Genomic DNA, 27,840 nt, shown 5'->3' on the forward strand with positions numbered 1-27,840 from the left:
ACATGTCATGATTCCCTTTTATTCCAGAAGTTTGGTCCTTAAGGGGTTAAAACAGACAGAAGGTAGCCGGAAGGTGTCTGCATCACTTCGAAGTTAATTCAAATCAGTGGCTTTTCTCAAAAATATATTAAAATCCCAAAGGTTCCAAGGTAGGGTCACTAGTTTGGGCCCCCCTTCATTTTTCGGATAGGGATGGCTAATGGGGTCAAGCTCAAGCCAATTCATAGTTCCAGGGCCATGTCTAACCCCTGGGCTCTAAGTGGCTGCCTCGGTTTGCTTCATGGTTAATCTTGCTTTGGCCTCGCCCAGTCCCAGGGGACAGCTTTGAAGCAAAGTGACTGACTCAATGCAGATAAACAATAGCAAATATTCTGTCTGTTCTCTCTTTACCTCTGTGGACTCTGAATGTCACCATGCTCAGACACACACACAAGTATACATAACGTCCGTCACTGTATAATAAAATGTAAAAAAACAACAACACAAATTGTGAAGAAATAGTCAGACTATTTGATTAAATTTCTAAATCATTGTGGATCAGCCAGTAGATTGATTTTACACTTAAACAGTTGGTAAAACCAAATCCTCTAATTGCCCCCAAAAAATGGAACTAAAGAGGAGAGAGAAACTTTGTAGCTCAGAGCTATACAAACATCAATACTCAGCGGGAAATTAAACAAAATATCAAAAAGCATGCATGCATGAAATAGCAAAATGACTATAAAATGGCATAATAAAAATCAATACAGAGCCTCGAGTAAGAGTTCATAAACTATTTCTTTAACATTTTTATTAGGCTATTTTTCGAGTCACTTTGCTATTTTAAACCTACATTTGTTTTAGATTTAGTGTATTTGCTAGTATCTGTATTGATGTTTTTATAGCGTGGGGCTCTGAGATATTATTATTTCATCTCTATTTTTGCTAGGGGGAGAAAGAGAGAGATAATTTGCTCGACATAATATGCTCTGGCTAAGCCAAAGGCAAGCGACGTAAATTCTAAAAAAAAATCCATTCATTATTTTATTTTTTTTATGTTTTTTAAATGCAACCCATGTAGCTGACATTCCTTTACTTGAAATGGGACAGATATATGTATCTTTTCTTGAGCCAATAAACATCGATTGTACGTTCTAATTGTGGAGTTTTTACACCCAAATCTGCAGCAAAGGAAGAAAATCTAATGTCTCTCCCTATCCACAAATTAAAGAAATAATTGTGATGTTTCTGGTTTTAAAGCAGCCTATGAAGCAAAGTAGGTCATCGGTAGGTATCGTGTTACCAAGATGTAGACATCTTGCAGAACGAAGCACGACTCTTCACAGAATGAGTATTGGGATTTCTGCATTATTTATTTTGCTGCATCTGCCTCTTCGTGATAATGTTAGGTGGTTATTGCTTGCTTTATATTGAAAAGTCTAGGAGTTTATTACTCACTAAACAGTGGGTTGACAGACAACAAGGAATATGGAGGCCAAGAGAAACTCAACTGGCACAACGACTTTGGAGTATAATAGTTTGAACGCAGTCCGTTAAAGGAACACTCTAGATGTCCCCTCCTTTGTAATTCTAAGGAGTCAAATGTTTCAGAATGGTTTGAGTTCTCACCTAGGGTCCTCCAGGCTCCACAACCCACCTCCACTAGAGCTCATTGGCTGCAGAATGGTTTGAGTTCTCACCTAGGGTCCTCCAGGCTCCACAACCCACCTCCACTAGAGCTCATTGGCTGCAGAATGGTTTGAGTTCTCACCTAGGGTCCTCCAGGCTCCACAACCCACCTCCACTAGAGCTCATTGGCTGCAGAATGGTTTGAGTTCTCACCTAGGGTGCTCCAGGCTCCACAACCCACCTCCACTAGAGCTCATTGGCTGAGAGTGATCACTTGACACTCTCAGCCAATGCACTAGCCCTGTACTGTAAGTCTCAGCTCAGAAGAGCGTACTGAAGCTCCTGAGTATTATTATTATTATTATTATTGCGATTTATATAATGCCAACAGATTCCGTAGCGCTTTACAATATTATTAGAGGGGGGATTTAACTATAAATAGGACAATTACGAGAAAACTTACAGAAACGATAGGTTGAAGAGGGCCCTGCTCAAACAAACTTACAGGCTATAGGAGTAAAATATTTGGCTCTCACTGAGTTGTAGATGAGGTGGGGAGCAGCATCCTATTGACCCCATGGAAGAAGTAAAAACATTATAAAACTATTTGACTGCTTACAATGTGGTGGCAACAGGGCACTTCTGACACCATAACCACTACAGCTTGTCCATATTTTTAAGGATACCAAATAAGGGAGCTGTCTACTAAACATATGATTAGGGACTCAGATTTAGTCATTGGTGATTAGGTCATTTGTTAATCAGAAGAACCATCAAATAGTCCAATTTTCACCTTAATAGCAGTTCGTACAAACCCAAATGCACAAGTTGGAGCGGCTTACATCTTTGTGGACATTGTTTATTGTTACATAGTGATATGTCGACTGTGCAATACACAGAGTCAGACTGTGAAATGTGGGGAATAATATAATGCCCGGAAGCACAATGTGCATTTCTCCATGGTGACGTGTGACATTGACATATGACATTTCTGATTATATAAAGCTTCAGTTGGAGCAGACAATTATCGAATCTCAGACACACATCATTGTGGAAAAGCATTTAAACACCCACATTTCTATTCTTATGGACTGAATATTTACACTGGACATACAAAACAAGTTTACAAAGGTAAGGCCAAAATAGCTGAGTTGGACTTGTCTGTTTATGCCTAAATTTAACAAATTTTTTAAGTCTTCAAAAATTCTTCAGATGTTTTGGTATTATAATTAGACTTTTTATCTAGCATGCCCATTCTATATAGTGTTGGACCCCTGCTTCATACTTGCCACTACTCTGTGATGTGAGATATGACATCTTCCTATGACACGTAAGGGATCTGTCCATAAAACTTAGATTGTCAGCTAAGAAATATGACCACCACTCTGGCCATCGTAGCCCATGGAGACTACAATTAGTGATTAGTGACCATATGCAAACATTTTATAGGTAACAGTATATTTATATACTATCGGTCACCCTACAGTACACTAATATATACTATACTAAGAATAAAAATACTATATACAATGTTTTCAAATATAAAAGCATTCTTGTTGGATATTAGTTTCCAAACGGGGAGTAGGTCAGTTGAGACTCCTAGCTAACATTTTAGCTAACGTTCTAACACAGCAATATTAATGACATCTCTTTTGCACAAAAAAAACCAGACAGGAGACAATGGTGCCAGAAAGACATTTTATTTGAAGTTTTTTCACATGTTGTGGTATCACAGTGCCCCAGATCCTTCACTTTGGTGTCACGAGCTGTTGTTGAGCGGCCACTAAGTTGAAACTAAAAGTTTAGGCTGGTTAAGAATCATGATAGTTGCAATTCAACAACAGCTGGATGATCTGTTATAGCCCACCCTTGGACATCGACACGTCTACACAATTTCAGAACACAATCCTCGCTGTAACCCCTAACATCCCAAGAAATCTAAACAGCTGCCTTCATATTGGGAAAATCATGTTTGAAGTATGCATTTAAAGACCCAGTACAAAATCCTATCTTAAACTTGGCACATCTGCAACAATTGCAAACTTAATCTTAGAATGTAAATAAATCTTACATTTATATCGGCTTTTAATTCATCAATCAACTAGCAATCAGCTGGTGTATTATCTTACTCAAGGGTCGCATGACTAAACTGTGTTAAAATTCTCCAATTTTCCTGCTTTAAAGATTATTTTACCCAGGGCGTCAGTTTTGGAGTCAGTTCGTTACAAATCGAGTCAGTCTAGTGATTAGCTTCCCCTTTTGAGCACTTGCAATAAGTATGTGCTATTTTAAAATGTGCAAACAGGATTATTTTAGGTAGAAAATATGTATATTATCTTATTGTGCTTTCATAAAAATTGCAAAGTTGTATCACAAATGTAAAAATAGACGGATTGTGCTATTTGTTAAGTAGGACCCGGTTAGGGGGCGGTTGGAATTTTATAGCCAAGTTAGCCGATTTCAAAAATATTCCACATGGTCTTTTTTTTTGGCTGAATGGCTATTTTGGCTAAAAATTGCAATTCTCTGCTCAATTCTCAACAGGTCCCAGTTCAGCAAATGAACCATCAAGAATTATTAAGAAGTAGGAATTTTTGGAAATTCAAAGTGAATTTAAAACTGATGACCAAAATAGTAGTAAGTCTGAACCACAGTTAACTTACAGAATTCAGCTCTGTTGGGAATACATTTTAAATTTACTTTGAAGTCACTAGAATTCCAAGCAATAATTGACACTTTAGTGATTAACCTTGCATATGTTTCTTTATAAAACACGCTCGGGGGGAAAAAAAAGGATTTAAAAAACATGATAATTACTTGTTATTGCAATCATATTTATTCTAAATCCTAATTCTTCTTGTTCTTAATGGAACTATTAGAAACATTATATGATATTATTAATTTTGCTGTATAATAGACTAATTTTCAAACTTACTAATATTTCTTGGGAAATGTAGGTTAACAGCTACACATATCCTTCTCTGCAATTGTGTGCGAAATCAGTATACTTATATCAAGAGTGTTTAGTGATTGAAAGTGACTTGTTTTTTTTACATTAACGCAACATTCACACCTTTACCTGTGATACTTTGACAAACATTGAATACAATCTAATGCAATTGTTTTAGGAAATAGAAACTGTTCTGTGGAAATGCCAACAGACACTTTGAGTTTCCTACGATTATATGGTCTCTACTATTGTATTATCTCTTGATGTGCCGTAGGGGTGAGTGATTACTGTATTGCAATGGGTTACTCAACCCTCATTCAGTCAACGGTGTTAGGTGAAGCTGGCCCATGTGAAAGACAGTTTTTTCAACTGAATTTGCCTTAATTTAACACACCCAAGTATCTTAGTCCTAAGTGAGAAAATTGTGTGTTTTCTAGTCTAACCGTTGCTAATAATGAAAAATAGCGTTCTATCATACTTAGGCCACAACAAGTGATCATGCATCTATGCGTGAAATGAGATTTGGTTTTATTGATCAAACGGGAATCCCCAAATATTTCTATGTTAGCTAGAAAAGTGAACAGTTTTTTGTTTTGTTTTAAGTTTGGAACTTTTTATTACCACACATTTATCTTAATCCTAATGAGACTTTGTCCGATCCTGTAATGCTTCTGTTAAACAACCACTAAAGACATGTTAGACTCAAAATTAGGTTGGGTTACCTTTAAGATGTGCTGTATTCGATGCTGTTATTTTAATTTGATTATAAAAATTTATTTCCCACCTCAATAAAGCTACACGCTTAATATTCTTCCCTGTAAGAGCCATCTTTTTAAAGATTTTAACAGATTTATATTTGTTTTTTTCTCCAAATATTGTGAATGGGGACATTATTATATGACTAAACAATACTTCAGAAGCAATTTTAGTGCAAGGAAAAAAAACTGTTCATTTTGAACTTGCATTTTTATAATCGAAGGTAACCCATTTGCAGTCTGCTAAAAAAAGAAAAAAGAAAACACTTTTCCCCCGCAGATTTCTCTTTTTGCTAATTTTGTTTTTAATCTGAGGATTGCAGCTGCACATATCAGTAACAGTTTAAAAATAAGTCAGTCCTTGCTCGCTTATTACATTGGGTGAATTTCCCTCTCTAAAGGTCTATGGTTGGATTTTTACGAGTGGTTGTTATTATGGCCTTTCACCTGTTACTGCCCTATAGTTCCAAATGGCTTGTACAGAATTGTGCGAAATATCTGCGAAATATATTTAGTAACAGTTGGAAGACAAGGAATGGACCCCTCTGCCTGGGTTTATGACAAGGTATGGATACTGCTACTTACGTGGATATTTCTGTGAAATGTCAATATGTTATTCGATGTATGAAAAGCCCTAGCGTGAATTCTACAAATGAATGTGGACACTGGAGTGAAACTTCTATTTTTAATTTGTTGCTGCTATTGTACCTAGTTTTTAATGCTACCTGTTTTCCTAAGGCTTGCCATTAATCTCCTCATTTTGATCTGGCCTGTCTACTCTTTTGGTTGATACAGTTTCCTCAATGATTTCCTCAAAGGTCTCTCCGGTATGAGTAGATGTTTTCGACACCACTTTAGAGGCTCCGTCAGTTTCCTCTTTCTTGAAGGAGGTTATGGTTGGTTTCGCTTTAGAGGACGAAGAACTATGAACTCGAGATTGATAAGAGTAGCTGGGATACGGATTTGGGTTTGGAGGTGTAATGCTCATCGCTGATGTACTAAATCTGGTCTCCTCACCTTCCAGCAGTTTTCTAGAAGGACATGAAAAGAGGAAGAGTTATTGCTAAATTAAAAGACCAAATTCTTCCTTATAAACACTTACATGATGTTGTCAAAGTGCAAGGCTTGGTCTAGGCAGGGGCGTGTGAGGCATACACCCCACACCCTACTATCTGAGGGCCATAGATATCTCTCAATGTTGCATGGAATCCAAAACGTTGGGCACAGATAGAGGAAAGGCTTATTAGAGATCCCATCACAACAATGTGAGAGATGTGTGTTCACATGAGAAATGCCCATACCTTGCCTTGCAGTCACTGAAACAAATGGAAACATTGACCCTTGAAGCGAAAAGGCAGGAAGGAGACAGAGGGGAACCAGTGATACTGATAAGGAACATTAAGGGACACTGTAATGTGTTCGCCCAGGATCTGCAATTGTCACCAAAATTCTTGCAACATGGTTTATTCAATAAACTGTAGATTGTTTTGGAGAATCTGAAAAATTCTCCAATTCAGCAATTTTTCAGCTCAGATATATTAACCTAAAATGTACAATTCTTTTGTCGACAAATCCCAGCTTAGTAAACAAACCCCTATGTTTAAAGGGACTTTGTCACAACAAACAGGACAAAGTTCAGTTTTGTATCAGTGCACGGATTCCAAACCTTCAACACTGCAAAACAGGGACGCTTACTACCAGACAACAGCCCCATACATTGTGCTTAGATTAACATGTCCTTTGTGTGTGGGCAGTCCCTGACATTAATACCCATTGCTCATAATAAAATGGGATCTTTAGATAAGTATATTTCGAATTACACTATATTTATATGTATATGACAAGAAGAGAAAATTCACGGAAGGAAAACATTTATTTTGCCACAATTTCAGGCAACACACGTGTACAATCACTTTAGTTAATATCCTTGTTAGTGTTACTAGGTGCTAATGTTTCGGTGTACATCACATATTCTGTTAACATACACAAACGACAATTCCACGCAACTCTGGGCAGCTAAGCGCAGTGTTGCTTCATCACTTGCATCACTGCTGATTTCTTTTCGAGCGTGCTTATGTCTTTGTAAGTGATTATTAGCATGTATATATTGCCAACATGTTCCGCATCACTTTACAATTGTAGAAAGGGGGTATCTAGAGATGAAGAAGGTCCTGTTCAAAAGAGCTTACAATCTATGAGGACTTGAGGTAGGTAGGTATATATATATATATATATATATATATAATTAGGTGTCTTGTCCAAGGACACTTACTGGTAGTCTGACTGGGATTCCAATCTGGGTTCTCAAGTTCTAAAGCAGTTATGTCACGATGGCTCATAACAGTTCTAATCCTGTGACTTTGATGATGTCAACCCAATTTTCTACAATACTTTGCACATCAAAAACATTGTGCATCACTAACGTATCCCTTTGGATCTGTGATGGCTAATGGGTAAGGGGGTGGAACCAAACTGAAGATCATACCTCCCAACGTTTGAAACGGACAAATAGGGACCAGTTTAGGGGTGCGAATGTGGGTGTGGCCAGTAGTGGGGCTGTTCTAAAAAAAATGTATGTGATTTACTAATAACAATGTATGAAGGGAAAATGTAATTTACAACAATAACAATGTATCCTGTTTACACAGACTGATTTCTAAACATATTATTTGTAGTTTAAAGACACATTACTGCTATTACTGTGGAGTTCTTTTATACACTCTCACAGACCAAAGATATTGGGACTGTCCTTCATACATATGGGAACTTGGGAGGTATGGAAGATGGAATTTTACTGTGCTCAGCTTGTTATTGTCTTCTTGAATCTATAACCAAAACTAACTGTAAACAAACAGATTTAATTCAGAATCTGATATCCAACTTTATTAAACACAGACACAACATACCTGCTTTAATTAGAAAATAATATAATAACATAGTTATTCTCTAAAGTGAGAATTCAACAGTCATTTCCAAACTGCAACAATTCTCTAATTAAACTATGTGTCCAGCTCGTCTACTTTGGCCTTAAATTTGAAATTCTCTTTGAATCCTCACTTTAGAATAACTCTGACAGTATGACATAAAAAGTGACAATAGGATCTGTAATAAATTACCGATATGCAGCAATCTCTATATCCAACGCCATTTTCACGTTGAGAAGATCTTGATATTCACGCAGGTGACGAGCCATTTCACCCTTCGTGTTCCTCAGATCGTTTTCCAGTTGTTGGATGGTGTCCTAGAAGAAAATCATAAAGATTCTTTAACTGGTCAGTGATCGGACATTGTAACAAGAATGTCCCAGAGGTAACATCCGTTAATATTGTCAGATGACAGTCTATGAGCAGCATATTAGACATGTGCATGGGGAATTTTTTCAAATTTCGGTTTGTCTGAAATTCAGGACATATTGATTCAGTTGAACGAAAATGTGTCAGAAAAACCTCATTAATTTCCGAAATTCACACACCCATTATTCCCTATGGATAATAAATGAAGGCAGCAGCCAAAAATTTACAAAGTACCTAACTAGGGAGTTATCTGCTAAACTGCTAAGAGGTCATAATTATGATAAGCTTTTTTCTTGATTGCAATATTTCAGCTGTTTAGTAGATAATTCCCTAATTTGCTATCCTTATCAAAATAAGTGTGCTGTAGTGGTTATGGTGGTTAGCGTGGTCCTTTAAGTGGAACGTACATGTTCTTATATATTCATTTGAATTTTTACTGATTCACCTAACACCTCTGGCACCGGAAGGATGTGGCATTTATGGATATTGAGATGCATTCATGGGTCACTTCTTTATGTGTACATTAAAACCACTGCAGTTGAAACGGTTACTTTCAAATGATAACATTGCTTAAAACTCATTAACAATTAATGTGCAAACAGAAACAAAGTATATCCACTAAAGATCTATAAAACGTATAGCTGGAAGTAATCCCAGGTGTACTTTGCAACCACCTATAGAAATATACAACTAAACGAAAAAAGTGGAAAACACCCAGAATACGTTAAATATGTATAGAATAAGACAACCTGAATTCAGGTGGAATATCCGTGGATATGGTCTGTATGGAAAAAATCAGACAACCAACATAGCGTAAAATAGTATGGGATAAGATAATAGTAAGTGAAATATTAGATACACTCACAAATGAACGTGAAATCAGGCTTTTCACCCTCTCAGGGGTAGTGTGATGAATATGAGCTTGTATGTCTTCCAGTAAGATATATGGAAATAAAGGAAATCGAATATAGTGAAGTTTTTTATAAAATTACAAAATCACATTTATTGGTTGCACTTACACATAGAAGAATAAAATAAACATGTCTCCATATAAACATGGAACTCCTGGCTGATGTTGTCAAACATCCACAATGGAAATCCAGGGGTAGTCGTATAGAGGCAGCCAAATCCAAATAAACAATAAATGCAAATAAAATCAAAGTACACAAGGTATGAATCCAACGCGTTTCATCTGATAAGGTGCTGGACTTCTTCAGGGATGTCACTGGGTTCATCCTTGTGAGTATATATACACTGTAGGTAATCTCCAATAATCCGGAACACTTGGTATATGGCGTGCGTTTCACTCGTGGAACGCACAAATAAGGCGCAAAGTGGTCCGAGATATGAAAAGACAGTTCCGGGTTGTAGAACGCATGCGCGCAACAGACGGTTCCGGTCTTAGGTTGCGGTCTTTTACGTTTACGCATGCGCGTCTGTTGGCTAGGTTAAATTAAGTTCAGGGGAATAAGGTTAGTATGGTGCTAGGGATAGTTAGGGTTAGAGGGCGCAGCTTTCAAGAAGCTGTAGTCAGCAACTCCCATGGCTCTCAACCAGGCGGTGATATGGAACAGCACTATAATACTGCCAGTGTGTTTTAATGCTGCTATCCTATCGTGTTTAATGCATTTATCGTATCGCATTTAATGCAGCTATCGTATCGTGTTTAATGCATTTATCGTATCGCGTTTAATGCAGCTATCGTATCGTGTTTAATGCATTTATCGTATCGTGTTTAATGCATTTATCGTATCACATTTAATGCATCTATCATATCGCGTTTAATGCAGCTATCGTATCGTGTTTAATGCAGCTATCGTATCGTGTTTAATGCATTTATCGTATCGTGTTTAATGCAGCTATCATATCGTGTTTAATGTAGTTATCGTATCGTGTTTAATGTAGTTATCGTATCGTGTTTAACCCCTTAAGGTCCAAACTTCTGGAATAAAAGGGAATCATGACATGTCACACATGGCATGTGTCCTTAAGGGGTTAATGTAGTTATAGTATCGTGTTTAATGCAGTTATCATATTGTGTTTACTGCAGTTATCTTGTCGTGTTTAATGCAGTTATCGTATCGTGTTTAATGAAGCTATCGTGTCGTGTTTAATGCAGCTATCGTATCGTGTTTAATGCAGCTATCTTGTTTAATGAAGTTATCGTATCATATTTAATGCAGCTATCGTGTTTAATACAGTTATCATATTGTGTTTAATGCATTTATTGTATTTTGTTTAATGCATTTATTGTATTGTGTTTAATGCATTTATCGTATCGTGTTTAATGCAGCTATAGTATCGTATTTATTGCAGTTATAGTATCGTGTTTAATGCAGTTATCATATGGCGTTTAATGCAGTTATCATATGGCGTTTAATGCAGTTATCGTATCGTGTTTAATGCAGTTATCTTGTCGTGTTTAATGCAGGTATTGTATCGTGTTTAATGCAGCTATCGTGTCGTCTTTAATGCAGTTTCGCATTTTGCTGCTGTAACGGAGAAGACATTTTAAATTCAACTTTAAGCATCAATAAGTTGAAAGTGAATCTATGACGCCGGCAACTTTAACAGACGGCTTAAAATTATAGGCTAAAAATAGCCTCATTAGAAAACAAAGTCCAATTGTGTTTAGTTAGGCATTAAAATACTTTTTTTTTTTTTAATGTGTTGATTTGACTTAAAGGATCACTATAGTCACCTAAATTACTTTAGCTAAATAAAGCAGTTTTAGTGTATAGATCATTCCCCTGCAATTTCACTGCTCAATTCACTGTCATTTAGGAGTTAAATCACTTTGTTTCTGTTTATGCAGCCCTAGCCACACCTCCCCTGGCTATGACTGACAGAGCCTGCATGAAAAAAAAAACTGGTTTCACTTTCAAACAGATGTAATTTACCTTAAATAATTGTATCTCAATCTCTAAATTGGACTTTAATCACATACAGGAGGCTCTTGCAGGGTCCAGCAAGCTATTAACATAGCAGGGGATAAGAAAATCTTAATTAAACAGAACTTGCAATAAAGAAAGCCTAAATAGGGCTCTCTTTACAGGAAGTGTTTATGGAAGGCTGTGCAAGTCACATGCAGGGAGGTGTGACTAGGGTTCATAAACAAAGGGATTCAACTCCTAAATGGCAGAGGATTGAGCAGTGAGGCTGCAGGGGCATGTTCTAAACACCAAAACTGCTTCATTAAGCTAAAGTTGTTCAGGTGACTATAGTGTCCCTTTAAAGTTGGTCCTCACTGTTTAGCAAAACGATCCATGCCTTGCAGTGTATTATGGGAAACATCGTCAATTGGACTTGAACTTTGCAATTGGACTTGAACTTTGCTAGGTTTCCATTCACCACATTTCATTGTGATTAAATCATAATGTCTAATTATATATTGTATCTCATAAGGTGTTTGCTTATATTGGTAATCCACCCCAGTTAATCTACAATCTATCATTTTATTATTTGTTTTAATAAGGATGTAACATAGTATTTTGAAATGTATCTGTGTTTATTTCAAAATCTATTTTATTTTTAGCAAAGTTACACATTTCATTTCAGAAGGAGACTGGATTTCAACTGTATACATTTCAATTTTATGTTTAATGGGTAACTCCAAACACCATAACCACAGTGAATTGAAGTTGTCATGGTGGTAGCAATCTGCTTGAAACATTGCACGTACTGTACAGGGAAATCTGCACGTACAGAATATGGCAGGGTAAAACTTAACAGGAAATGTAACAAGACAAGGGGGTTATGATAGAAACATTTAAATACATAAAGGGAATCAACACACTAAAGGAGGAGACTATATTTAAAAGAAGAAAAACTACCACAACAAGAGGACATAGTCTTAAATTAGAGGGACAAAGGTTTAAAAATAATATCAGGAAGTATTACTTTACTGAGAGGGTAGTGGATGCATGGAATAGCCTTCCAGCGGAAGTGGTAGAGGTTAACACAGTAAAGGAGTTTAACCCTTTAAGGACCAAACTTCTGGAATAAAAGGGAATCATGACATGTCACACATGTCATGTGTCCTTAAGGGGTTAAACATGCGTGGGATAGGCATAAGACTATCCTAACTATAAGATAAGGCTAGGGACTAATGAAAGTATTTAGAAAATTGGGCAGACTAGATGGGCCAAATGGTTCTTATCTGCCGTCACATTCTATGTTTCTATGTTTAGAGAAATCTTTTTGTGCCAGGCGCATGTTACATCCCCAACACAAGGAAGTCTATTCTGGGCTGCCTAATGTCAATTCTGTGCAAAAATTAAATCCAGTCGCCTTGAAGCTGATGTAATGAAGTTCTCCCTTGCGGGCAGTGCCTGTGATAGTTAGCGTTTGTCACCTGTCACTATACCCACCATTATTTTTTTTATGTTCCCTCCCTCTCTTCTTCTCCACTCCCTCCCCTTGTCGGCTCAAAATGCGCTCATGCGCTCTGTGCCAGTTTAACAGTGCAATCAAATTTTTCTCTATGAGAAGCATTTGATTGGACGTCGCGGGGATGCTGTGATGTCAGACAATGTATGGAAATCCGCCCTGGACCATATTAGCCTATCTTTTGTTATAATGTAACCTTTACTCAGAGAATCTTGGCAACATAATTAACTGGTGTTCTACAGATGCATACAATGAGATCTTTCTTTTGTATTTCTGGTGATTTACCATAAGTCATATTTAGCTCAGAATAAAGTCATGAAAAATTCTTATCTATGAAGGTCAAGACCTCATGGGATACTCTAAGTACCGGATCATATACAGTTAACCCTTCCATAATGCTCCCAGCCTGTCATTGTCGTCCAGTTGGATAGATTCACGTTTTATAATACAAAAGTGTAATTTCACCATTGTCAGTGTGGCTGCAGAGAGGATGGGCTATGGGTGATAGGGAGACAGACATCTGTTTTTTTGACAAACTGTTCTAAAATGGTAATACAAAATAGAGAAAAGAGCACCCATAGATTATGGCACCACAACCACTACAATGAATTGTTGTGGCTATGGTGCTAGGTTGACCCATGAAGATTACTACTAAAATTCCAACAAGATCTTGAGTTGCAAAACACATTGATACAGGTTTAAGATTCACTAATTAAACTCACTTTAAGGAGTAGTGATTATAGAGAGTAAATAGTAGCGAATTGACAAAAAGTTCAAATGACGTGAGAAGAGTTAATTGCAAAAAAAAATAAAAATCAAATCCAGTTATTTTCTTAACCTATGATTATAATTGAAATAGCAGCAACATGTTCTGTAGCGCTGTACAACAGGTGAAGGTAACGTGAAAATAATTATAAGTCAAATTTAACATGTAGGAAAAAGAGAGCCGTAAAGTAAAGTTTACACTTTTAGTAATTAAATCCCTTATACACTATTTTACATTTGATCATTGTGCTGGCTCAAGTCAAGTCACTGCTTCCTGGAGCTATCTCTCATGCTGAGAATTTGATGAGCCTTTGTTCCATCAAGGTACCACTCCCTATCTGCCCCTCCCCCTCCTCCATCATTTCCATGACTGCACCTGCCTTGACAGCACAGTGATACATAATATGTTATGTAACCAAAATGGTTTATTATGGTCACAACTGTAACACCAAAAAAAAATAAAAAACCCCCAAAAAAGTAAATCAATTAAATAAAAACCCTAGGAAGTATCTCACTTAACACAGTGTAGTCTCTGCATGCATGGCTTGTATCTGTACATGAGGAAACGCCCATGTAGACATTATAAAACTATTTCCTAATGTAAAGAGGTGCACATAACACACAAGACTATGTAAACTAATCTCACCCCTAATAATATACTCTGACACAGTTAGAAGGTTCATTACGAGACATTCTAATACTCTAGGTCTAGGAGATAGTCTCTGCTATTCTGTAATACTGGGGGAGGGGGATATTCTAATACTTTATGATGCTGCTGGGGATAATATCTTACTCTGTGATACTGGGGGGATAATATCATACTCTGTGATACTGCTGGGGATAATATCATACTCTGTGATACTGGGAGGATAATATCATACTGTGATACTGGGGGGATACTATCATACTCTGTGATACTGCTGGGGATAATATCATGCTCTGTGATACTGGGGGGATAACATCATACTCTGTGATACTGGGGGGATACTATCATACTCTGTGATACTGCTGGGGATAATATAATACTCTGTGATACTGCTGGGGATAATATAATACTCTGTGATACTGTGGGTATACTATCATACTCTGTGATACTGCTGGGGATAATATAATACTCTGTTATACTGGGGGGATAACATCATACTGTGATACTGGGGGGATAATATCATACTCTGTGATACTGTTTATTTATTTATTATTGCTATTTATAAAGCGCCAACAGATTCCGCAGCGCTGTACAATTAGTACTGCTGGGGATAACATCATACTCTGTGATACTGGGGGGATAATATCATACTCTGTGATACTGCTGGGGATAACATCATACTGTGATACTGGGGGGATAATATCATACTCTGTGATACTGCTGGGGATAATATCATACTCTGTGATACTGGGGGGATAACATCATACTCTGTGATACTGGGGGGATAATATAATACTCTGTGATACTGGGGGGATAACATCATACTGTGATACTGGGGGGATACTATCATACTCTGTGATACTGCTGGGGATAATATCATACTCTGTGATACTGGGGGGATAACATCATACTCTGTGATACTGGGGGGATAATATAATACTCTGTGATACTGGGGGGATAACATCATACTGTGATACTGGGGGGATACTATCATACTCTGTGATACTGCTGGGGATAATATCATACTCTGTGATACTATCATACTCTGTGATACTGCTGGGGATAATATAATACTCTGTGATACTGGGGGGATAACATCATACTGTGATACTGGGGGGATACTATCATACTCTGTGATACTGCTGGGGATAATATCATACTCTGTGATACTATCATACTCTGTGATACTGCTGGGGATAATATAATACTCTGTTATACTGGTGGGGATAACATCATACTGTGATACTGGGGGGATACTATCATACTCTGTGATACTGCTGGGGATATCATACTCTGTGATACTGGGGGGATAATATCATACTCTGTGATACTGCTGGGGATAATATAATACTCTGTGATACTGGGGAGCATAATATAATACTCTGTGATACTGCTGGGGATAATATAATACTCTGTGATACTGGGGGCATATTCTAATACTCTGTGATACTGGGGGGTATTCTAATACTCTGTGATACTGGGGGTATAATCTAATACTCTGTAATACTGGGTGAAATGTTCTGATACTCTGTGATACTGGGTGAAATGTTCTGATACTCTGTGATTCTGGGTGAAATATTCTGATACTCTGTGATACTGGGTGAAATGTTCTGATACTCTGTGATACTGGGTGAAATGTTCTGATACTCTGTGTGATACTGGGTGAAATGTTCTGATACTCTGTGATACTGGGTGAAATATTCTGATACTCTGTGATACTGGGTGAAATGTTCTGATACTCTGTGATACTGGGTGAAATGTTCTGATACTCTGTGATACTGGGTGAAATATTCTGATACTCTGTGATACTGGGTGAAATGTTCTGATACTCTGTGATACTGGGTGGAATGTTCTGATACTCTGTGATACTGGGTGAAATATTCTGATACTCTGTGATACTGGGTGAAATATTCTGATACTCTGTGATACTGGGTGAAATGTTCTGATACTCTGTGATACTGGGTGAAATGTTCTGATACTCTGTGATACTGGGTGAAATGTTCTGATACTCTGTGATACTGGGTGAAATGTTCTGATACTCTGTGATACTGGGTGAAATATTCTGATACTCTGTGATACTGGGTGAAATATTCTGATACTCTGTGATACTGGGTGAAATATTCTGATACTCTGTGATACTGGGTGAAATGTTCTGATACTCTGTGATACTGGGTGAAATGTTCTGATACTCTGTGATACTGGGTGAAATATTCTGATACTCTGTGATACTGGGTGAAATGTTCTGATACTCTGTGATACTGGGTGGAATGTTCTGATACTCTGTGATACTGGGTGAAATATTCTGATACTCTGTGATACTGGGTGAAATGTTCTAATACTCTGTGATACTGGGTGAAATATTCTGATACTCTGTGACACTGGGTGAAATGTTCTGATACTCTGTGATACTGGGTGAAATATTCTGATACTCTGTGATACTGGGTGAAATGTTCTGATACTCTGTGATACTGGGTGAAATATTCTGATACTCTGTGATACTGGGTGGAATGTTCTGATACTCTGTGATACTGGGTGAAATGTTCTGATACTCTGTGATACTGGGTGAAATATTCTGATACTCTGTGATACTGGGTGAAATGTTCTGATACTCTGTGATACTGGGTGAAATATTCTGATACTCTGTGATACTGGGTGAAATGTTCTGATACTCTGTGATACTGGGTGAAATGTTCTGATACTCTGTGATACTGGGTGAAATATTCTGATTCTCTGTGATACTGGGTGAAATGTTCTGATACTCTGTGATACTGGGTGAAATATTCTGATACTCTGTGATACTGGGTGGAATGTTCTGATACTCTGTGATACTGGGTGAAATATTCTGATACTCTGTGATACTGGGTGGAATGTTCTGATACTCTGTGATACTGGGTGAAATGTTCTGATACTCTGTGATACTGGGTGAAATATTCTGATACTCTGTGATACTGGGTGAAATGTTCTGATACTCTGTGATACTGGGTGAAATATTCTGATACTCTGTGATACTGGGTGGAATGTTCTGATACTCTGTGATACTGGGTGAAATGTTCTGATACTCTGTGTGATACTGGGTGAAATATTCTGATACTCTGTGATACTGGGTGAAATGGTCTGATACTCTGTAATACTGGGTGCAATGGTCTGATACTCTGTGATACTGGGTGAAATATTCTGATACTCTGTGTGATACTGGGTGAAATATTCTGATACTCTGTGATACTGGGTGAAATGGTTTGATACTCTGTGATACTGGGTGAAATATTCTGATACTCTGTGATACTGGGTGAAATATTCTGATACTCTGTGTGATACTGGGTGAAATATTCTGATACTCTGTGATACTGGGTGAAATGGTTTGATACTCTGTGATACTGGGTGAAATGTTCTGATACTCTGTAATACTGGGTGAAATGTTCTGATACTCTGTGTGATACTGGGTGAAATGTTCTGATACTCTGTGATACTGGGTGAAATGTTCTGATACTCTGTGATACTGGGTGAAATGTTCTGATACTCTGTGATACTGGGTGAAATGTTCTGATACTCTGTGATTCTGGGTGAAATATTCTGATACTCTGTGATACTGGGTGAAATGTTCTGATACTCTGTGATACTGGGTGAAATGTTCTGATACTCTGCGATACTGGGTGAAATGTTCTGATACTCTGTGATACTGGGTGGAATGTTCTGATACTCTGTGATACTGGGTGAAATATTCTGATAGTCTGTGTGATACTGGGTGAAATATTCTGATACTCTGTGATACTGGGTGAAATATTCTGATACTCTGTGATACTGGGTGAAATGTTCTGATACTCTGTGATACTGGGTGAAATGTTCTGATACTCTGTGATTCTGGGTGAAATATTCTGATACTCTGTGATACTGGGTGAAATGTTCTGATACTCTGTGATACTGGGTGAAATGTTCTGATACTCTGTGATACTGGGTGGAATGTTCTGATACTCTGTGATACTGGGTGAAATATTCTGATACTCTGTGATACTGGGTGAAATGTTCTGATACTCTGTGATACTGGGTGAAATATTCTGATACTCTGTGATACTGGGTGAAATGTTCTGATACTCTGTGATACTGGGTGAAATATTCTGATACTCTGTGATACTGGGTGAAATATTCTGATACTCTGTGATACTGGGTGAAATGTTCTGATACTCTGTGATACTGGGTGAAATGTTCTGATACTCTGTGATACTGGGTGAAATATTCTGATACTCTGTGATACTGGGTGAAATATTCTGATACTCTGTGATACTGGGTGAAATGTTCTGATACTCTGTGATACTGGGTGAAATGTTCTGATACTCTGTGATACTGGGTGAAATGTTCTGATACTCTGTGATACTGGGTGAAATGTTCTGATACTCTGTGATACTGGGTGAAATATTCTGATACTCTGTGATACTGGGTGAAATGTTCTGATACTCTGTGATACTGGGTGAAATATTCTGATACTCTGTGATACTGGGTGAAATATTCTGATACTCTGTGATACTGGGTGAAATATTCTGATACTCTGTGATACTGGGTGAAATATTCTGATACTCTGTGATACTGGGTGAAATGTTCTGATACTCTGTGATAATGGGTGAAATGTTCTGATACTCTGTGTGATACTGGGTGAAATATTCTGATACTCTGTGATACTGGGTGAAATGGTTTGATACTCTGTGATACTGGGTGAAATGTTCTGATACTCTGTGATACTGGGTGAAATGTTCTGATACTCTGTGATACTGGGTGAAATATTCTGATACTCTGTGATACTGGGTGAAATGTTCTGATACTCTGTGATACTGGGTGAAATGGTCTGATACTCTGTGATACTGGGTGAAATATTCTGATACTCTGTGTGATACTGGGTGAAATATTCTGATACTCTGTGATACTGGGTGGAATGTTCTGATACTCTGTAATACTGGGTGAAATGTTCTGATACTCTGTGATACTGGGTGAAATATTCTGATACTCTGTAATACTGGGTGAAATGTTCTGATACTCTGTGATACTGGGTGAAATATTCTGATACTCTGTGATAATGGGTGAAATGTTCTGATACTCTGTGATACTGGGTGAAATGGTTTGATACTCTGTGATACTGGGTGAAATATTCTGATACTCTGTGTGATACTGGGTGAAATATTCTGATACTCTGTGATACTGGGTGAAATGGTTTGATACTCTGTGATACTGGGTGAAATGTTCTGATACTCTGTGATACTGGGTGAAATATTCTGATACTCTGTAATACTGGGTGAAATGTTCTGATACTCTGTGATACTGGGTGAAATGTTCTGATACTCTGTGATACTGGGTGAAATATTCTGATACTCTGTGTGATACTGGGTGAAATATTCTGATACTCTGTGATACTGGGTGAAATGGTTTGATACTCTGTGATACTGGGTGAAATGTTCTGATACTCTGTGATACTGGGTGAAATGTTCTGATACTCTGTGTGATACTGGGTGAAATATTCTGATACTCTGTGATACTGGGTGAAATATTCTGATACTCTGTGTGATACTGGGTGAAATATTCTGATACTCTGTGATACTGGGTGAAATATTCTGATACTCTGTGTGATACTGGGTGAAATATTCTGATACTCTGTGATACTGGGTGAAATGGTTTGATACTCTGTGATACTGGGTGAAATGTTCTGATACTCTGTAATACTGGGTGAAATGTTCTGATACTCTGTGATACTGGGTGAAATATTCTGATACTCTGTGATACTGGGTGAAATATTCTGATACTCTGTGATACTGGGTGAAATATTCTGATACTCTGTGATACTGGGTGAAATATTCTGATACTCTGTGATACTGGGTGGAATGTTCTGATACTCTGTGATACTGGGTGAAATATTCTGATACTCTGTGATACTGGGTGAAATGTTCTGATACTCTGTGATACTGGGTGGAATGTTCTGATACTCTGTGATACTGGGTGGAATGTTCTGATACTCTGTGATACTGGGTGGAATGTTCTGATACTCTGTGATACTGGGTGAAATATTCTGATACTCTGTGATACTGGGTGAAATATTCTGATACTCTGTGATACTGGGTGAAATGTTCTGATACTCTGTGATACTGGGTGAAATGTTCTGATACTCTGTGATACTGGGTGAAATATTCTGATACTCTGTGATACTGGGGGTATAATCTAATACTCTGTGATACTGGGTGGAATGTTCTGATACTCTGTGATACTGGGTGAAATGTTCTGATACTCTGTGATACTGGGTGCAATGTTCTGATACTCTGTGATACTGGGTGAAATGGTCTGATACTCTGTGATACTGGGTGAAATATTCTGATACTCTGTGATACTGGGTGAAATGTTCTGATACTCTGTGATACTGGGTGGAATGTTCTGATACTCTGTGATACTGGGTGGAATGTTCTGATACTCTGTGATACTGGGTGAAATGTTCTGATACTCTGTGATACTGGGTGAAATATTCTGATACTCTGTGATACTGGGTGAAATGTTCTGATACTCTGTGATACTGGGTGAAATGTTCTGATACTCTGTGATACTGGGTGAAATGTTCTGATACTCTGTGATACTGGGTGAAATGTTCTGATACTCTGCGATACTGGGTGAAATATTCTGATACTCTGTGTGATACTGGGTGGAATGTTCTGATACTCTGTGATACTGGGTGGAATGTTCTGATACTCTGTGATACTGGGTGAAATGTTCTGATACTCTGTGATACTGGGTGAAATATTCTGATACTCTGTGATACTGGGTGAAATGTTCTGATACTCTGTGATACTGGGTGAAATGTTCTGATACTCTGTGATACTGGGTGAAATGTTCTGATACTCTGCGATACTGGGTGAAATATTCTGATACTCTGTGATACTGGGTGAAATATTCTGATACTCTGTGATACTGGGTGAAATATTCTGATACTCTGTGATACTGGGTGAAATATTCTGATACTCTGTGATACTGGGTGAAATATTCTTATGTTCTGGGATTCTGGGTGAAATATTCTTATGTTCTGGGATTCTGGGGGGGGGGGGGGGGAGGGGTCGGATGGCATGAATAGATCAGTAATCCCAGGAATTCTAGTCCAATTCTATAGGAGAAAGAAGGCAGACTGCTTTCAGCACCAAGGACAGCGGCTGCAGCACGCGTTGCATACAGACAGAAGCAGGGAGAAATAGCTGTTTCTATCACTATATCAAATACGGTACCTATCGATATCCATGATTGATAAATGGAGTTCCATAATTAGTTATATAATGTATGGAGAATAGCTGGTACTTTGTGTTACAGAGAGAAATATCTTCTTATTATATCATTTATGGAGAGAATGTGGCACACAGGGTTAAAGAAAGACATATCTAATTATATAACACACAGGGTTAAAGATAGAGATAATATAACACACAGGGTTAAAGAGAGACATAATATAACACACAGGGTTAAAGAGAGAGATAACATAACACACAGGGTTAAAGAGAGACATAATGCAACACACAGGGTTAAAGAGAGAGATAATATAACACACAGGGTTAAAGAGAGAGATAATATAACACACAGGGTTAAAGAGAGACATAATGCAACACACAGGGTTAAAGAGAGAGATAATATAACACACAGGGTTAAAGAGAGACATAATGCAACACACAGGGTTAAAGAGAGAGATAATATAACACACAGGGTTAAAGAGAGACTTAATATAACACACAGGGTTAAAGAGAGAGATAATATAACACACAGGGTTTAAGAGAGACATAATGCAACACACAGGGTTAAAGAGACATCTAGTGATTCAGTTGATGTTAGTAGCCTGATACATGGTAGGTGATACAGGTATGTACTGTTTAGTTGCTGGTATAATACAGGGAATTTAAAAGATTTACCTGCAGTCCAGATATCTCTGATATATGCCTGTCCTCCATCTCCTGGAGCTGCCTTTCCAGGGACTCATTGGTGCTCCTCAGGCTCTCTATCTCTATGGTCCTGGACTGGAGTTGTCTCCTGTAGTCATTCATCTCCTCCCTGTTGGCCCTGATGACTTCGCTGCTGCGAGAAGCCTGCTCGGAGAGGTTGGCATACTTCGACTTGTACCACTCATCGGCAGACTGCAGGTTCTTGGCAGCCAGTGACTCGTACTGGGACCTGATGTCCTTCAAAGCTGAGGTGAGGTCTGGTTTGGCCATCTCCATTTCCACAGACACCTGGGAAGCTTGGATCATGGACATCAGCTCTGTCACTTCTTCTTCGTGGACCTTCCTCAAGAAAGAGATCTCATCCAGGAGAGATTCCACCTTCTTCTCCAGGTCCAGCCTTGCCAAGGTGGCATCATCCACATCTTTCTTGTGGGCTTTAAGGGCATACTCTGTCTCCTCTCTCATTCTCATCTCATCTTCATATTTACCTTTCAGCTTCTGAAAGTCCTCTTCAAGATTGTCCCTCTCAATGATGATTTGGGACTTCTGACTAGTCAGGTCTTCCAGCTCAGCTCTTAGGTCTTTGATCTCCTGCTGGTAGAGTTCTCCCAGCCTGGAGGGCTCAGACTGTCTCTGCCTGTAGGCTGAGAGCTCTGTCTCCAGCACCAAGTTCTGCTGTTCCAAGTTATGGACCTTCTCGATGAACATGGCAAACCGGTCATTGAGCCCCTGGAGCTGTTCCTTCTCATTGGTGCGGATGATCTTAAACTCACTGTTCTGTGCTGAGGTTTGGGTCAGATCTAGGTGTTCTCCAGGTGCTCCATACCCAAGCCCTCTGTTGGACCTTCTGTAAGATGACCCAGAGGAGACATTGCTGCGAGACTGGGACTGGGACCTATAAGCACTCCCTGATGTAGTTCTAGAGGAGAAGCCACTTCCCAGGCGAGAAGATGAAACCTTGGGTGTGTCTCCAAAGATCTTCCTGTATGAGGAGGAGAGGTAATGATCCGAACCGTAACTCATCTTGGAGCTAGATGTGGGAGTGACGCCTGAGCTCTGCCTTTTATACAGAGAGGGAAGATCAATAGTAAGTGGGGAGAGGTAATCTCTGAAATAACCCCTGGGTGAGAATATAACCCCTTCCTGGCTCTCACACCCTGATTTTCAGTCTGTTGGAGTTTTTTCTGGAGGCTGGAGATACAGTGTGTCAGTAGGCAGAGGTAGGATTCCAGGGTCCACTCAGGATACAGATGGAACTTTCCATTTTGCCGCATTGCTGATGTCAGCGATACTCCTTAATTCTCCAGGGCCCCCCAGAGCCTGACACTGTGCTCCTGTGCTTCTAGCAACACACCCCTCCTTCCTTCACCTCTCAGCAGACAGGAGAGAACAATGTAAAACGTACATATATTAACAGAACACAATAACTGCACACTTTCCCCTCCTTGATCTTTTGTGAACTAAAAACTAAAATGCATGTAAAGATTAGCAGACAAATAGCTCACACTCACTCTGTCACTGTTACATAAGAATATGATTAAAGGGTCTGGGTTTTATTCTCTGAATCCTTTTCATCCCATTAATCTTTCTGGAGGAAGGTTTTAGTACACAATGTATTAATGTAATCTCTGGTGATACATTCAGATGGGGGGTTAGGGATTCCCCTGCTGCATCATCTGTGATTACAGGACAACATGTCCAAATTACAGTTTTTTTTCTTTATCACCTATTATTTTTCTTTTTACCCTTTTTTTATTGGCTGCTGGGACAGAGAGTCAGTCAAATAAATAGAAAGCTGAATAGGCAGTCAGAGAGGGTGGGAGGATGCAAGGATGGTTGGATGGATGGATGGATGGATGGGTTGGATGGATGGATGGGTTGGTGGGTCAGTGGTTGGCTGGATGGATAGTTTGGTGGGTTGGTGGTTGAATGGAAGGGTGGATGGATGGGTTGGTTAGCCGGTGGTTGGATGGAAGGGTGGATGGATGGGTTGGTGGGTCGGTGGTTGTATGGATGGATGGGTTGATGGGTCGTGGTTGGATAGAAGGGTGGATGAATGGGTTGGTGGGTCCGTGGTTGGATGGAAGGATGGATGGATCGATGGGTTGGTGGGTCAGTGGTTGGCTGGATGGATAGTTTAATGGGTTGGTGGTTGAATGGAAGGGTGGAAATATCTAATTATGGGTTGGTGAGCCGGTGGTTGGATGGAAGGGTGGTGAGTCGGTGATTGGTGAGCCGGTGGTTGGATGGAAGGGTGGATGGATGGGTTGGTGGGTCGGTGGTTGGATGGATGGGTTGATGGGTTGTGGTTGGATAGAAGGGTGGATGAATGGGTTGGTGGGTCGGTGGTTGAATGGAAGGGTGGATGGATGGATTAGTGAGCCGATGGTTGGATGGATGGATGGGTTGATGGGTCCCGGTTGGATGGATGGGTTGGTGGGTCGGTGGTTGAATGGAAGGGTGGATGGATGGATGGATTAGTGAGCCGGTGGTTGGATGGATGGGTTGGTGGGTGGGTCAGTGGTTGGATGGATGGATGGATGGGTTGATGGGTCAGTGGTTGGATGGAAAGGTGGATGGATGGGTTGGTGGGTGGGTCAGTGGTTGGATGGAAGGGTGGATGGATGGGTTGGTGGTTGGATGGAAGGGTGGATGGATGGGTTGGTGGTTGGATGGATGGATGGATGGATGGGTTAAAGGGTCGGTGGTTGGATAGTAATAGCAGATGAATATTGATGTGTTATTTCTTTATTTTTTTATTTTCGTGTCCTTTGCCCAATTAAAGTTTGAAATAATGTTATTATATATATATATATATATATATATATATATATATATATATATAAAATATATTGTTTAATATTATTTTAAATATATGCATTTTTTTGGATTTCTTTTTTACACCTAGAGTCAAGAAGCCAAAACATATAAAGCATAATTTTAAATATTTTATAGGATAATCATATTTATATGTCTTCTTCCTTATTTTTTTATTTTATTTGGACTTTCCAGTTTTTTACACGTTGATAAACTTATAGGTTAAGAGGCTGGTAGTCATAGAGATAAACAGTTGATAGATAGACAGATAGATAGCTAGATAGATGCCCTATATCTGCAAGTACCTTACCAGTCCAGGATTTAGGGATTACCCTGTTGTATTAAAAGTATTTTTTTTTTTACTTTCTAAAAACACCTCAACCCCTTAAGGACCAAACTTCTGGAATAAAAGGGAATCATGACATGTCACACATGTCATGTGTCCTTAAGGGGTTAAACACAACTGACTAATCCCTAAATCTTGGACTGTTAGGGGGTACTATACAATGCCCTACACCCAACCCTACACCTGAACGTCTCGTATAAATTGCATTGTGACATCAAATGTTTGGTTTATATCAGAGTATAATTTGAATATATATTTATAAACTGCCCACTTGCCGTAATAACCGTTCACCTGACTGCATTAAAACCCTTCAACAAAGGCATTAACTACAATAATGCCATTACATTTTAATAAGACAGAAAAAGAGTGGATTATGAGTTCAGTTGGGCGAAAAATAGTTTTTGCTACCTTGGAATTGATACAGCTAAGGACATAGAGAGAATGATGGAGATCAATTGTATGCATCTCTATAGACAAATGTGTGCCTGAAAGAGTGGAGAAGAGGAGATTTCGTGGTGGGGGAGGGTTAATACAATTCAAGCTTACATCTCACCCAAGTAGTCTCACCTTTTTCAAATGGTTCCATTTAACGTTTCCCACAGTTGGCTTCAGATGGTTCATGATAGTGTTGATGGTTTTGTACGGAAGGGCAAAAAACAAGAATCAGTAGAAATGCGATAACATTAAGGAGGGTGTAAATTTGCTTTTGTTTAAAGATCTTTATCATCACTCATGTTTACAGATCCCAGCTGTTATCCTCCAGACAAGAGCCAAGGTCGATGACTGGATGTGAGGTGGGGGAGGTTAACAGCTTCATAATGACCCAATGTAATGGCAATCAAACCTATAGAATAAAAAAATTAAATAAAGCCAGCCTTTTCTCTTGCAGGAAATGGGATACCGCAAATGATATTGTATCTTGGGTGTATTGTATCATCCTCACATGCAGGTGTATTTATCATGCTACATGAGACTTGATAGCACTTTTTGTCCAGGAAAAGGGCTGCCGTTTTTTTTTTTATTCTGTAGGTTTCATTGCCATTGCATTGGGTCATTTATCGATGCAGCATCTGACATATCACATTTTACTGTACACTATTACATGTATTATTTTGTTAGACATTATATATAATTACTTTTGGGTACTTAAAATGTATTGCTTATGATCATTAATATAATTGATCATCGCTAGTTAGTGTATTGTTTATCTTCTTTTGTTTCATGTTCTCGTATACATTGGCAGATTGAGAAAGGTTGAGCTAAGTATTCCCAGAATTAATAATTTAATTCTGTTGCGTATTGGTTACACACTATAGGAGGTTTGCCTCTCCAGGAAGTATGTGCTCACTGCAGGGGGTATGCAATACAGAAGGTACAAACCCACTACAAGAGTTATGCATCCACTGTAAGAGGTATGCACCCACTATAAGAGGTATGCACCCACTATAGGAGGCTATAAGAGGTAGGTACCCACTATAAGAGGTATGCACCCACTATAAGAGGTATGTACCCACTATAATAGGCATGCACCAAAAATAAGAGGACTATGCACCCACTATAAGAGGTATGCAACCACTGTAAGAGGTATGTACCCACTATAATAGGTATGCATCGACTATAAGAGCTGTGCACCCACTATAAGAGGTATGCACTTAACATAAGAATATAAGATGTATTCAACCACTATAAGAGCTATGCACCCACTATAAGATGTATGCACCCAGTTTAAGAGGTATGCACCCACTATAAGAGGTATGTACCCACTATAAGAGCTATGCACGCACTATAAGAGCTATGCACTTAATATAAGAATATAAGATGTATTCAACCACTATAAGAGCTATGCACCCACTATACGAGCTATGCACCCACTATAAGAAGTATGTAGCCTCTATAAGAGGTATGCACCCACTATAAGAGGTATGAACCCACTATAAGAAGTATGCACCCACTATAATAGCTATGCATCCACTATAAGAGGTATGTACCCACTATAAGAGCTATGCACCCACTATAAGAGGTATGTACACACTATAAGAAGTATGCACCCACTATAAGAGCTATGCACCCACTATAAGAGGTATGTACCCACTATAAGAGCTATGCACCCACTATAAGAGGTATGTACACACTATAAGAAGTATGCACCCACTATAAGAGGTATGTACACACTATAAGAAGTATACACCCACTATAAGAGGTATGTACACACTATAAGAGGTATGCACCCACTATTAGAGGTATGTACACACTATAAGAGGTATGTGCACACTATAAGAGGTCTGCACCCACTATACGAGGTCTGCACCCACTATAAGAGGTATGTAC

The 27,840-nt window shown here is 38.7% G+C and overlaps 1 protein-coding gene across 1 annotated transcript; it reads right to left on the reverse strand.

Moving 5' to 3' along the window:
* Window positions 1-3,292: 3,292 nt before the first annotated feature.
* On the reverse strand, window positions 3,293-23,781 carry INA (internexin neuronal intermediate filament protein alpha). Its single transcript, XM_063434903.1, has 3 exons — window positions 22,320-23,781; window positions 8,430-8,554; window positions 3,293-6,344 (listed from the first exon to the last, which is right to left on the reverse strand). The coding sequence occupies exons 1-3, from the start codon at window positions 23,370-23,372 to the stop codon at window positions 6,047-6,049; spliced, it is 1,476 nt and encodes a 491-aa protein (XP_063290973.1). The 5' UTR covers window positions 23,373-23,781; the 3' UTR covers window positions 3,293-6,046.
* Between the last annotated feature and the right edge of the window lie 4,059 nt (window positions 23,782-27,840).

This window comes from Pelobates fuscus, chromosome 10 (genome assembly GCF_036172605.1).
Source record: "Pelobates fuscus isolate aPelFus1 chromosome 10, aPelFus1.pri, whole genome shotgun sequence".
NCBI lineage: Eukaryota > Metazoa > Chordata > Amphibia > Anura > Pelobatidae > Pelobates > Pelobates fuscus.